Consider the following 13,030-nt stretch of genomic DNA (forward strand, 5'->3'; position numbering starts at 1 on the left):
GTTATAAGTTTTACTTTTCGGAGTAAGCTTGCAACAAATTTGAAATGCCGAACGCAGCGGGGTGTCAAATATTTTTTTTAACTGATCTTAATTAGATTTTGAATTGGGCGGAGTAGGATTGGAGATGGCAGATTATCAAGATACAGTTGGTTGAATAATTCAGGGGAAAGATGCCCCCTTGAGAACTAATGGAACTCTACCATCAAATTGGTAGACACTTCCAATTCCTAAGATCTATCTTAAAGCGTGACTGCCTAAAAGTGTCGGTTTGAAATAAGCTATCTTTAAGCATGACTGCCTAAAAGTGTAGGTTTGCATTATTGAATGTTGATGAAACTTCTTTCATCTTGACACTTTTAGCCTGGACGTAAAAATTAGAAAGGTTGATTATGCTTAATATGGCGTTGCTGTCTAATGAACTTCAAATGATTATACTTTTTCAGGTTACAATTTCCTCAGTGGAAACCAGGCATGGGCTTTGCCAATCCGGTGCAAATATCGTGCAATAGCAACATACAATTATCACTTCTATGAAATGAAAAAGTTAATAGGGTATAAAAGTAAAAAGATTAATTTTTTTTTTTACCCAATTAACTTTTACATCTCACGAAAGTCGTAATTGCATGGTGCATTTGGGGTATGACTATGATCCTCATTGGCTTCACTTAGCAACAAGGAAGAAGGATTTTATTTTTTATTTTTTATTTTTTTAATGGAAAGAAAGAAGTAAAAGGATATGTTAAAACTCGTTACAGGCCCACAGCCTATAATGATGCGCAGTAAAAAAGTTAGCCCTGTGATCGGAGAAAGAAAGAAGGCTTATGGATACCCAAAAGCTTCTCTTGAAGAAGGAAAGTACCTCGACCGCATTTTCAATATGGCATCTATGGTCACTTTCTATTCTTTTTTTTTTTCTTCCACCAACTAATTTGTTTCTGTTATATAGACAACTACATATCAGAACAGGTTATTAATCTTGCTTGCAGTTCTCTAACGAAGCATATTGGCACATCATGAATTTTAAAGGAGTTTGCCCATCTGGGATATTAACAGTAGGAAGTCAGATATTATGCTATTACTGTATGTAATTGCAAAGTTTTATTACTCTACTTACCAAAACCCCCTATACAAGACTCTTCCCTGAATCCCAAACCCTGATGGCTTAGAGTTCCATGGAAGCCTAAGTCTTGCCTGTGTGCCAGTGTTTTCTTCTCCTGATAGTGGGGTCGTGTGTTCTGAGGTTCCAAGATATTGAGGGAGGGAAGAAAGAATGGTAAAACAATAGAAGACCTGTGGCAGAGGATGAAGTTGACATAAGATATAGAGAAAGAACGAGGTGGATGAAAACCTGGTGACATTCATGCCTAGAAGAATTTTGTCTGGTAGGCAGTTTGCTCACAGCTAAATCTTTCAATGCAGAGGCATGGAGAGCTACCCTATATAACATGTGGAAATTGGAAAGCAGTAAAGGGAGTAAAGACATGAGAGCTGGGAATGATGAGCTTATTCTTGTTCATATTCAATGATTAGACGGAAAATTAGAGGGTCAAACAGGGAGGACCTTCGTCCTTCGGCAAGAATCTAGTGCTCTTGCTTGATTTGATATCCATGCACAATCAAGACAGATGACTGAGGCTTCATTCTGGGTGCAGATTTATAATCTTTCCCCCAAAGAGTATGGCGAAGCAGCATTCAACAAATATATGATAAATATATAGCTTTTAGCCTTTCCTTATGGTGGATCAGCATTCAGCAAATATATTTAGACGAAATAATCCAAGCCATGAGTCTCAAAGTCAATCTTGGAATTTTATTTTATTTATTTTGGTTTTTTGAGAAGGATGTTAAACTTGGATTCGATCTACCTTTCAGATGAATATAACATTCATGCAGCTGGCAGACACCTTGGATTTTTAGTTGCCTATGTTCATGCAATTCCATTTCCCATTTGATTAAACATTTTGGCCATATTATGTAAAACAAAAAGGACTACCCTTTAAAAAATAAAAAATAAATAAAAAATAAAAAAAATTCAAACATCTTGGGCACCCATTGAAAATGGATTTCTACTATTAAATTATGTGACTGTTACAGATATTAAAAAACTTTCCTCCCACATTGAAAATCTCATTCATTAAAAAAAAAGGTAATGAATAGATATGAGCCTAGCTTGTTGGTGCAAATTGGAGCAGCTTCTCTGCTTGCTCTGGGAAGAAGGTAATGAATAGATATGCACCTGCACAATTCATCAAGGAAAGAAGAAAATATTTAAGAGGCCAAGAACACAAGCATTGTAGCTTCAAGAGGTTTATGAAGAACTTACAGACAAGTACTGTTCCAAGTACAGCTGAGATCTTTCCTTGAACTGTGACCAACCCAGCTTTGCCTGCATCCTGCAACTCAGTTGTTCCGACAGAATCAAATGTTCCTGCAGACCAAATTTTTTCCTCTCATTATATACACACACAATATAAGCTGGATTCGCTAAAAGTATGTCTGCATCAGGAGGGGGAGGTGGTGGAGAGGAGGAAAATGAAAGGAGAATCCTTAAGAATATATTGAAATTTCAATAATGCCTAATCAAACACTTATATCACTTGGTTCACTCGATTGTTAATTTATACAATATCTTATCTTTTTCACTCTTTTCCACCCTACAATCAAATTAGGGAAGTAATACTTATCCCCCTCTCCTCCCTTTTATTTTTTAAAACACCCACAAAAGGAAATGGATTACTATTTACTTCCCCTTGTATTATCTATTTTTCTCTCTCTCTAAACTTGCAAAAATAGTGTAAAGGTATTAAAATGAAACTTTAACCTGGTTTTACTTTTTGAAGGCCCGATGTTATGCATGCTATGTTTTGGAAACCAGCTTGATCTAACTGATTAGCTGCAGCAGAAGACCTTGACATTGAAAAGGAAACAGAACCCTGTCAAACGGCTTCTAGATTAGGGAAAAATAACTCAATGTGAAGTAATAATGAACCAAAAGGATGGAGACTCAATTTGGTTTCTCTTTCGATTCAAAAAATTGAACAATAGTGTCTAGCAGTCATATGAGCAGCACATCTATAATGCCATCTAGAATAACATCAGAAAAAAAAAAATAATACAGGACTGAAAATGCAGAAAAAAGTTAAAAATAATTGATAACTCATAAGCTATGGTAAATCTCTCCTGAAGATGTTGAAAACTAATTCAAGTTTCTTTGTTTTTGTTTCTTTCTTATAGGTTATTCTTTAGAGGCAATTAATTTCGGCCGTAAAACATGGATTATGACTTCTCAAACAAGAGAGAAAATTCAAAAAGAAGGGAAAAAAAAAATGAAAACCATATATCTTTTATGATAATTAATTAGCTCCTAGAAGAAGAGAAGGGGTGGGGGACACCATGGAACTAGAAACTATATCTTATTTTGCAATTGTGTCAAGCTGTTACAGTTAAACATTATTAGTTAAGTGGAACAAAAGTGCATGATGAGTCAAAACATTAAAGTTTGAAACAAAGGTAATGATCATAACTTGGGGAAATTCATTTAAAAAACGACTGGTATATCATGTTTAAGAAGATAGATAACTAGAATTTAAATTTTTTACCAAAAGAAGATAGATAACTGTGCTACTAAATATGCCTCAAGAAATAGGCCATTCTCCAGTCAAATTTGGCCATTGAAGAATAAACTCTATCCATACTTTGAGTTGCCAATGATCTTTAGGATAACTGGCACTTCTTGGTGTTTCCAATAGAGACGTATGGGGTTTGAATTCCCTCATGATGAACATCATTATTGATACCCTTTTTTCCATTTCTTCTTCTTCTCTTTTTATTTACAGTTTCCAAATCATGATGAACAGTTTTTGCTCTCCTGACATGTCAAATGTAAGAAAATATCCCTCATTATTTCTTAGCACAGCCAGGTCCCCTATATTTTTTTAGTAAGCAATCCCTCACCCTTGAGTAACCAGAAGCTCCCGCCTGAAGTTTGGTACTTGCCTGGGCCATGTCAAAATTATTTCGACTAATTTTAACAGAATCCTTCATGAAATCAAGCCTATTAAAGCCATGTTATCTATCAAAGTATGAGAAATTAAGTATCATGTCAATATTTTGTTCCACATTCTCTTCAGCTTCCATCTATCCTTCATCAAGATCATTGAATAATTGAGGTTGCTCTTAGGGGTGGATGTGGTCTTGTATTGTCAGATGAACTAACCTGGTGTCAATCCCAGTTTCTAAAAACCAGTGATGGAAACAAAAAATTAAAAATCATTTTGATTTGTATTACCCTCTTTGTTATCATCTCTTCATCCATTTCCTATTTGATTCTGCATAACTAGCAGTCAGCGTTAAGTCATCAGTCAAACCTCTGGCAACTACAAACTTTCTAATTTTTAATTAAATCGTCTCTCCTGCTTGGCACCTTCAATTAACATCTTCACTAGTCTACTCAATGACCTCGCCTGTTTACTAAATTCTAATCTCATCTTCTTAGTCTTTCTGGATTGTTAATTTCACACTATTATATCCAATATATTCATAGTATCATTACAATCTCTAAATTTAGATCCAACACGTCATTCAATGTGGACCATTCTTCTCTTCACTTATACAGCAATAGTAGCTAGATAGTTTTGGATAAAGAATCCAAAAAAATTGTTCATTGGCATAAATCGCAAGAAGGCTGAATTTCACTAAGAAAGAATAAAAGCCAAAAGAAGTTATTAATAGTTCAATCTAACCTAAGAAGAAAAACAAAGAAAAACAACTTCAATCAGAGACTCAAAATTCGTCGCTGGCCTCTCCAAAGGTTGTCTCAATCATGCAACTAATTACTAAATTAGGAGGGTTTTTTTTTTTTGATAAGTAATAAGACTTTTATTCAACAAGAAGAACGCAAACAGCTATTACAGGTGTTCATGATGGTGAACACAAAAAACAGCAAACAAAAACAACTAAAAACAGAATAAGAGAAACAACTTAAGAGGCACTACTAAGGGTAGAAAAGAACTCCAAAGTAGAAGAACAGTTTGAAAAACCCCAACACTTAGCCCATTCAAAAAGAGTATTTCGGCTGATCGCTTGTAACTGATCAAGCGTTCTCTCCAAACTCTCAAAAGAGCGCCGGTTTCTTTCCAACCAAACAACCCACATCAAACAACCAGGAACCATATTCCATACATCGGAAGCATATTTTCCCAACCAATTACTCCAACAAGACACCAAACTCACCACAGAACCTGGCATAACCCATTGAATCCCAAAACCTTGTAACATTTGCACCCACAAAGCATAAGCTACCGGACAATGAATGAGAAGATGGTCCACAGATTCCGCTGAACAGCAGCACATACAGCACCTATTCACCAAAGGGAGGCCCCGGAGAGATATTTGGCCTCACTTCTATTGCATCCACAGATTTAAGTGAGAACTGCACCAATATTAGTAACTAAGGATCAAAGTAGACTAAAGAAGCTAGAAGGGGAAAAAAAGAAAAAAGAAAAAGAAACTTCTGTTTATGGTTGTAACTTCTTTTATTTTTATTTTTTGTTGTGTTTTTTTGATCTTATTCCACCCTTTTTTTTTTTTTTTTTAAGGAAGCCATTTTGATATTTATTGTACAAAGTACAAACACAATGATCTCAAAAAGAAAGATCTTGGTGCATTCAAGGAGATTTTACAACATTGAATGTTCAGTTATTTCTTTCTATTCAAATACATTTTTTTTTTCTAGACAAAAACATGTTGCAATGCAATAGAAATAGCATAACTATTTGGAAACATTTAAGAGCAATCCTTCTGTGGCATATTATTATATTATTCTATTGGTAAGCACACAAACCATAAAACACCATTAACTTTCCTCAACCAAATTTCTTGCTGTTTTCTGATGATCACTTTAAGTTGTAAATTTTTTTCCTGGCCAATGATTGTTAGTAAGACTAATTTCTTTCTTTTTTCTTTTTTTGGCTGTATTAGGAGGGGATATAATGTTATAATGACAACTAGTCTTTCATCAGACGTTCCTGTTGGATATTTTTCCTGGGCTGAGTATGATATCATGGCACCAGTGCAGCCAAAGACTGAGAATGCGCTTGCTGCTGCTTTTATTTCCAACTGTGGTGCTCGCAATTTCCGCTTGCAAGCTCTTGAAGGACTTGAAAAGGCAAACATCAAGATAGACTCCTATGGTGGTTGCCATAGAAACCGTGACGGAAGAGGTGCTCATTTAAATATTTTTTTAAAACCATTTTAAGACATTATCTTTGGACTAATTTATTTTCCTCTGTTCGGTAAGCCTAAATTCAGAGCATTCTCTTTTAGGTTGCAAATACAGTCCATTATAAAAGTTTCCTGGTAGTTCTGATCTTGCCTAGTATTTGGTTCTGAAGCTGTTTGCATAGCTTTCACCTTGGAGATATGACTCTCGTTGTGCAATATGATATGCAAATTCTTCTTGATGTATTAATCATAAACCTGAGGCTTCATCAGCTTATTGCACTGCAACGCTCATAATGATACTTGATTTTGACAGCAGTGCAATCTCTAAATTTTGATTCTGGGTTGAACATATCTCTAGGTTTCTACAGGTCTTTAAAGTTGCAGTTGTTCCATAAACTTGGTGGATCTTCTGTATAGTTTATTATATATAGAGATATCTGGACTGTTAAGAAGTAGAAAATGCAACATGTATATGCTAGGAGCATCACATTAAGAATTTTTTGCAAAGAGTTTGGGTTGTGCAGTGCTAAAGTTGTATTGAGAACTGAAATGCATTCATTGTAGTTAAATGTTCATATCAACTAACCATGAACTGTTAGCTATGATTTTTCATAGTTGTAAAGTTTAATCATTAAAGTGTAAGTTGTTACAACTTGAAAGGATTTGAAGTTGAGCTGTAGTTGAAAACTTGACCTTGGACATGGAAAGTTGTGGGGGGTTTGGGCAGGTTGATTGATGCAGAGCACAGTAGAAAATAAGAAATACGAAAGTAACAACAAAACAAACCCTAGGCTTCACCAACTAGAATCTGTCTGCAAACCCTAGGCATCACCACCACCTAGGGGAGTCTGGTATCGCCACCAAACAGAGAGAACAAAAGAGGGGACGTTCTTAACTCATAATAATTAATCTTATTCAAATTCATCTCTCTTTCACCATTACAGGAGTGCTAGATAAATAGGTTTTAGGGATTATACTATTATGGAAAACATTTAATCAAATCCATAAAAACCGTTAACGTTAATAACCAAATTCAAAAACAAAATTAATTGCAAAATCTTGGTAAAATATAAAATCTTAGTTCCCTGCATCATTGATGGGATGGGTTTGCCTCCTTAGACTATTATCTTTCTGCAGTATGGAACACACTAGATGATTATTAACAATCACTTAAAAAGTTATCTTCTTGCAGACCTAGGCCTAGGGCCCCCTAATAGTGAAAGGCCCAAAATGGGTAGGGAATAAGTGATTTTTTATTTATTATTATTTAAAAAAACATTTAAATTGTACAGTTTTTCCTCCATTTCTAAGAAGGCTAAAAATTATGGATTAATAAAAATCCAACTGAAATTAGTCTTATTAAAAAGTGAAAATCATAGACTTTAAACAAACAAATTTATAATGTAGAACATTAACACTATACTATCTAAGTGATATTTAAAAATAAAAAGGCTCATTTAAAATGGTTGCCTTAGGCCTCAAAATATATTGAGCCGGCCCTAGCTTTCTTAATATCCCAAGCAAGTTTGGGAAGGACTACTGGAAATGCTTCTTTATTTATTTATTGTATAAAAGATTTATGGTCTATTTAGGTTAGCTCTATTCTGTACAGATAATCTCTTCAGGTCTCACTGTTTAGATCTAGAAAGTGATTCTCTACATACTTATTGAACTGTACATATATTGTTCTCAATGTGAAATATGCATGTGTGCAAAAGGGCAATGCCCGTTTGGTGCAACTTATTTTTCAGTTTTTTGAAATGGGGTTGTTTGAAAAAGCTATACCTAGAACAAAAGTGAAGTTTTAAAAAGCTGTACTTTGAAAAAGTGTGGTTTGAAAACGCATTACTGAATGGAAACTGATCAATGTGTTTTTAGGGATTGCAACAGCAAAATTATTTGGTCTGATATTTTAATTGTGGATTAGGTTCTAGCTACTGGTGTAACTCTTTTTAATGTTACACCACCTATTAATTTTTCATTGAACTAATATTTTGAAAATTCTAATGTTAGATTATATTTTCTATTTACTCTTAACATGCACACCAATTTTCATTTCAATTGGATGTTAGTTACTATATGATCCATAAACTCATGCTCTATACATAATTTTGAAATACAAAAAACATGAATTAAAACATTTTATAAATGACATAGTTGTAGATCTTTGGATCGTGGGTGGAGACAATGTAATCTAAAGGTGAATTTGTCAAACTACTCATCCAATGCAAAGTTATTAAGTGTTGTAAACATCAACACAATTTACATCAGGTTTAACTTGAATGTAACTCTTCCTTTGTGATGTTCTTATGTTGAATTTATGGTAGGTTTCTGATTATTTGAGAAAAACTAATATCTTCTTCTAGCTAAAAATTGTGTACAATAATCTTGGTTCTATTTTTTTTTTCCTCCAGTGGACAAAGTACAAGCTCTGAAGCACTATAAATTTAGTTTGGCTTTTGAGAATTCCAATGAGGAGGATTATGTGACCGAGAAATTCTTCCAGTCTCTTGTTGCTGGTATAAAATCTACACCTCTCTCTCTCTCTCTCTCTCTCTCTCTATATATATATATATATATATATCCTTCATAAATCCTATTACTTCTCTTTTTTCTTTTTCCTATTGATGGTTTGCTCCTGCTTGTGATTGGGTTGGAGTTCAATTCCATTCTTCAACTTTTCTGTCATTCTGATAATCATAGTAGCCAAGTTATATCTAGGAGTTCTTTAGTCTTGTGAAAAATCACAGATCAATCAGGAGTTCTTTTTTTTTTCAAAAGGTTGAGAAATTGTGTTATATTTATGGAAATTTTTTGGATATTTGGAATGGATCCTTGCTATATTTGAAAGGAAAAGAAAACAAAAAAGTGCTTTCAACTGAATTTGCAATTATCTGGCCAACAGTTATAGAAGAATTTTCAGAACTTAGAATTCACAAAATCTGTAAATAATTTGCGCATGCACACGCGCGCGCGCACACACACACATGTATGTATGTATGTAAAAATTTGGTTGCAAATGCTTAATGAAAATCCATATACTACCGGAAGAATATGGAAATTTTCATGATGCTGATATTGGAAAATGGTGTTAATCATCCATAGGTTCTGTCCCTGTGGTAGTTGGTGCTCCAAATATTCAAGATTTTGCCCCTTCTCCTAGTTCAATTTTACATATCAGGGAGCTAGGAGATATTGAGCCAATTGCCAAGAAGATGAAATACCTAGCTGAAAATCCTGATGCATACAATCAATCATTAAGGTAAAATTTAATTTTACTTGGTGAAAATGATGATTCACTAATGGGCAAAAAATGATGGTTAAACCATAAGTGTAAAACTAAATTATGGTTACTTTTGGATTCTTTCCCATTGAGTATGTGCCAGAAATTGGTTACTTCCTCATGAAGAATTTTGTTAACAACAAGATCTCCATTGATTAGGTGGAAGTATGATGGCCCATCTGATTCTTTCAAAGCGCTTGTGGATATGGCAGCAGTACACTCATCATGCCGCCTGTGCATTCACCTGGCAACAACAATTCGAGAGAAAGAAGAAAAGAGCCCAGGGTTCAAGAAACGTCCCTGCAAGTGCACCAGTGGCTTAGAAAACGTGCATCATGTTTATGTAAGAGAAAGAGGGGCATTTGAGTTGAAGTCCATTTTCTTAAGGTAGGCTCATTACTTTTCATAACTGATGTTCCCCCATCTTTTTTTTTCTTCATTATGTAGTATAAACCAATTTTTGCTAGAATTGGCAATTTTTTCCATCAGATACTTAACTGCTTGGATTGTAGTCGTAGTGCTCACATTTGTTTGAACTGATAGAGGAGGAATATTTGTTGTATGACTCTTACAGTTTTTGCTCTTTATGCTCCATGCAATGTGGTAATGGATTGAATTTTTAGATATGGAACAACATTGTTAGATATGATAATCCATCTCCATGCAACAACCAGATTTCCTGAAGTCTTTCTTTCTGTTTCTGATGTGGTGAAAATCTTATTTTGGACTTTGATGGGCAGGTCTGGGAATATAACTCTGCAGGCCTTGGAGTCCGCAGTGCTCTCCAAGTTCAACTCTTCGAAACATGTACCAATTTGGAAGCAAGAAAGACCTGAAAGCATCAGAGGAGGGAATGAACTTAAAGTTTATAGAATATATCCGGTCGGCATGACACAAAGGCAAGCTTTGTATACCTTCAGATTCAAGGGGGATGCTGATCTTCGGAGCCATGTGGAAAGCAATCCTTGTGCAAAGTTTGAAGTCATATTTGTCTAGGTTGAAATTTGCTCTCTCAGACTTTTAACATGGATTTCCTGATTTCTGCATTTCTGCTGAAATATTTGCAGAGGGTCAAGGTGCTTTCATTGGAGTATATTGTTTTCCTCTGACGCTTCATCATCTTTGTACATGCTTTGATGCTAAGTTAATGAATTGCTAGATTCTAGGGAGGAAAATGGTTAGCATATTTATGGTATACTGAGCCATTGATACAATGATGCAGGTGGATCTTACCCACATTAAATTTTATTTTATTATTTATTTTTTTCTGATTTTCATATTCATACTCTGTGGTGCGTTCAGAAATTATTTGTGACAACTCTAACTTGATTTTAAGCATAACGCATATGGATTTAGTTATCTTCACCATTCCTTTGGTGGAGCAATTGTACTTGCAATCTGGAATTTGATTTAACTCCCAAGGGAGTTTATCTGAAATTTCACAACAGAGACTTGAGTTATCAAAGCTCACATCTTTTGCCAAGGATTGAAACCCAATTAAACTTCAAACTACTGAACCTCTGACATCTTGCTCTCATGTCCAGCAGCAAATAATCCACAAAGAAATTCGTGCACTCCCATGAGGATGGAGGTTCAAGTTACCTAGGCGTAACTTCTCAAGTTTTACACTTTTTTAAACGGTTGATTTTATTAGATCTAACAGTGTTTAAAACTATATTCTCAAGTCATTAGGCCCATTTGTTTTTTTGGTGTTTTAATGCCAGCATCCCTGTAGGTTTAATAGCTGTAAGTGCTCATAATGTTATTCTTACTTAGGTGCACATCGAATAAGCTCCTCCAAGTAAAAAAGATGATAATGGATTATATGTCTAGCTATACATATTTGCTGCCATGTGTGCAACATGATAAAGGATTGAAGGTGCCGACCATGGGTATAATTGTCAAAATCACGATCTGGACGTAGGATTGCACGATTTTATGATCTCATCTCACCTAAGTGTTTAGAATTGCATAAGGATCGTAAAAATTGTAGGATCGTATAACATAATATAGGATTGTATGAGATACTACCGATCCTACCAAAACGTAAAAAACAATTTTTTTAATTAAATTAAAAAAAAAAAATTTTAAGGTTTTTTTTTTTGAGAAACAAACAAAAAAACTATGGTAACTTTTAAAGGAGGGTGAGACAAGTTATACTACACACAACACACTCTCTTAAGTAATGTGGGACAATTATCCATTCTTTGTTTTTTGAGAAACAAACACACACACACACACACACAAGGGAGAGAGAAAGGGGTTCTAATATAAAGGCACACCACAACTCTACTTGAAAGTCATGTAACTTTTAAGGGAGGGTGGAGCAAATTATACTACACACAACACACTCTCTTAAGTTCATTTTATAAGTTGAAATTTGTAATCTCAAAGCTAAGACATTGTACTTAAAAAATGTATCAACTAAGTGGTGGGACTCATATGGAGATGACTTAAAAGGCACACCACAACTCCACTTAAAAGTCACGGTAACTTTTAAGGGAAGGTGGAGCAAGTTATACTACACACAACACACTCTCTTAAGTTCATTTTATAAGTTGAAATTTGTAATCTCAAAGCTAAGACATTGTACTTAATAAATGTATCAACTAAGTGGTGGGACTCATATGGAGATACTTTCTTGAATTGAAATTTTTTTTCTATAAGAATATTAAGCTTAACATATAGCTCTTTAGGTTGTGAAAGTAATTGGAGTACATTTGAAATAGTAAGACCAAATGACTTTGGTATATTATCCCCTAATTGAGAATTCTCTATTAAAATTGGTACAACTTTAAGTACACCCAAAAAAGAGAAAATTGTTTAAACCAAAAAGAAAAAGAAAAAAGATAAGTTGGTATTTGTTATTAAAACTTGAAGATAAAGAGAATATACCTAAACCATCAAGTGCAAAAGAAGAAATTGGTTTGAAGAACTTGTCTTCAGATGATGAGTGGTTAGCAAAGGGTGTCAACCAAAAGATGATGGTACAGATTTTGATGAAGAAAATGAAGTAACAATTCTAAAGTCATCCTTTATAGATTTTAAAAAAATAAATAAAATTTACATGTGTATTGTGTGAATGTGTGATCACTATTGTATCATTTGGTTATCAATGTTAGGTTATGATGAGGGTTCAAGAGCTGTTGCCGAAGGAAAAAGTGTGCTAGTAATTTGGTACTTGGTTTCTAATTAAATATTTACTGAACTTTTTAAATATATTGTATCAAAACTTAATGTAGGACATGCAAATTACATCATATGATCAAAATCTTTATTTTTTTTTTTATGGAAGAATTAATAATTTACGTGATTATTCAATATACAAAGTTACTATCAATGTGTTTTTTTGCTTTAAATATGAAAATAGATAAGATCTTACGATTACGATCCGATTCTATGATCTACGATCTTACCTACCTCTTACGATCCTACATAGGATCCCGATTTTGACAACCTTGACCATGGGTTAATTTCTTCAAAATAAGTAGCCTATTGGTAACTTGTAAAGTCTTAGAAAATCGT

At 34.2% G+C, this 13,030-nt stretch overlaps 2 protein-coding genes across 2 annotated transcripts; one reads left to right on the plus strand and one right to left on the minus strand.

Moving 5' to 3' along the window:
- Nucleotides 1-2,039: 2,039 nt before the first annotated feature.
- On the minus strand, nt 2,040-2,953 carry LOC112019069 (rhodanese-like domain-containing protein 9, chloroplastic). Its single transcript, XM_024051595.2, has 3 exons — nt 2,822-2,953; nt 2,324-2,428; nt 2,040-2,236 (listed from the first exon to the last, which is right to left on the minus strand). The coding sequence occupies exons 1-3, from the start codon at nt 2,913-2,915 to the stop codon at nt 2,166-2,168; spliced, it is 270 nt and encodes an 89-aa protein (XP_023907363.1). The 5' UTR covers nt 2,916-2,953; the 3' UTR covers nt 2,040-2,165.
- Nucleotides 2,954-5,911: 2,958 nt separating this feature from the next.
- LOC112025720 (glycoprotein 3-alpha-L-fucosyltransferase A) lies at nt 5,912-10,786 on the plus strand. Its single transcript, XM_024058398.2, has 5 exons — nt 5,912-6,221; nt 8,637-8,741; nt 9,328-9,484; nt 9,665-9,892; nt 10,246-10,786. Exons 1-5 carry the CDS (start codon nt 5,927-5,929, stop codon nt 10,499-10,501), a joined length of 1,041 nt encoding a protein of 346 aa, XP_023914166.2. The 5' UTR covers nt 5,912-5,926; the 3' UTR covers nt 10,502-10,786.
- Nucleotides 10,787-13,030: the final 2,244 nt, after the last annotated feature.

The sequence above is a fragment of the Quercus suber genome, unplaced genomic scaffold (genome assembly GCF_002906115.3).
Source record: "Quercus suber isolate HL8 unplaced genomic scaffold, Cork oak 2.0 scaffold_294, whole genome shotgun sequence".
Taxonomy (NCBI): Eukaryota; Viridiplantae; Streptophyta; class Magnoliopsida; order Fagales; family Fagaceae; genus Quercus; species Quercus suber.

What these genes read in the sequence shown, in the direction of transcription:
- LOC112019069 (XM_024051595.2), bottom strand. Translation starts at nt 2,915, where the DNA reads ATGTCAAGGTCTTCTGCTGCAGCTAATCAGTTAGATCAAGCTGGTTTC. An exon ending in CCTTCAAAAAGTAAAACCAG is followed by an intron (nt 2,429 to 2,821) that starts GTTAAAGTTTCA and finishes TTTGGTCTGCAG; the next exon opens with GAACATTTGATTCTGTCGGA. An exon ending in ACTTGGAACAGTACTTGTCT is followed by an intron (nt 2,237 to 2,323) that starts GTAAGTTCTTCA and finishes TGAATTGTGCAG; the next exon opens with GTGCATATCTATTCATTACC.
- LOC112025720 (XM_024058398.2), top strand. Translation starts at nt 5,927, where the DNA reads ATGATTGTTAGTAAGACTAATTTCTTTCTTTTTTCTTTTTTTGGCTGT. An exon ending in GCATACAATCAATCATTAAG is followed by an intron (nt 9,485 to 9,664) that starts GTAAAATTTAAT and finishes TCCATTGATTAG; the next exon opens with GTGGAAGTATGATGGCCCAT. An exon ending in TTGAAGTCCATTTTCTTAAG is followed by an intron (nt 9,893 to 10,245) that starts GTAGGCTCATTA and finishes TTTGATGGGCAG; the next exon opens with GTCTGGGAATATAACTCTGC.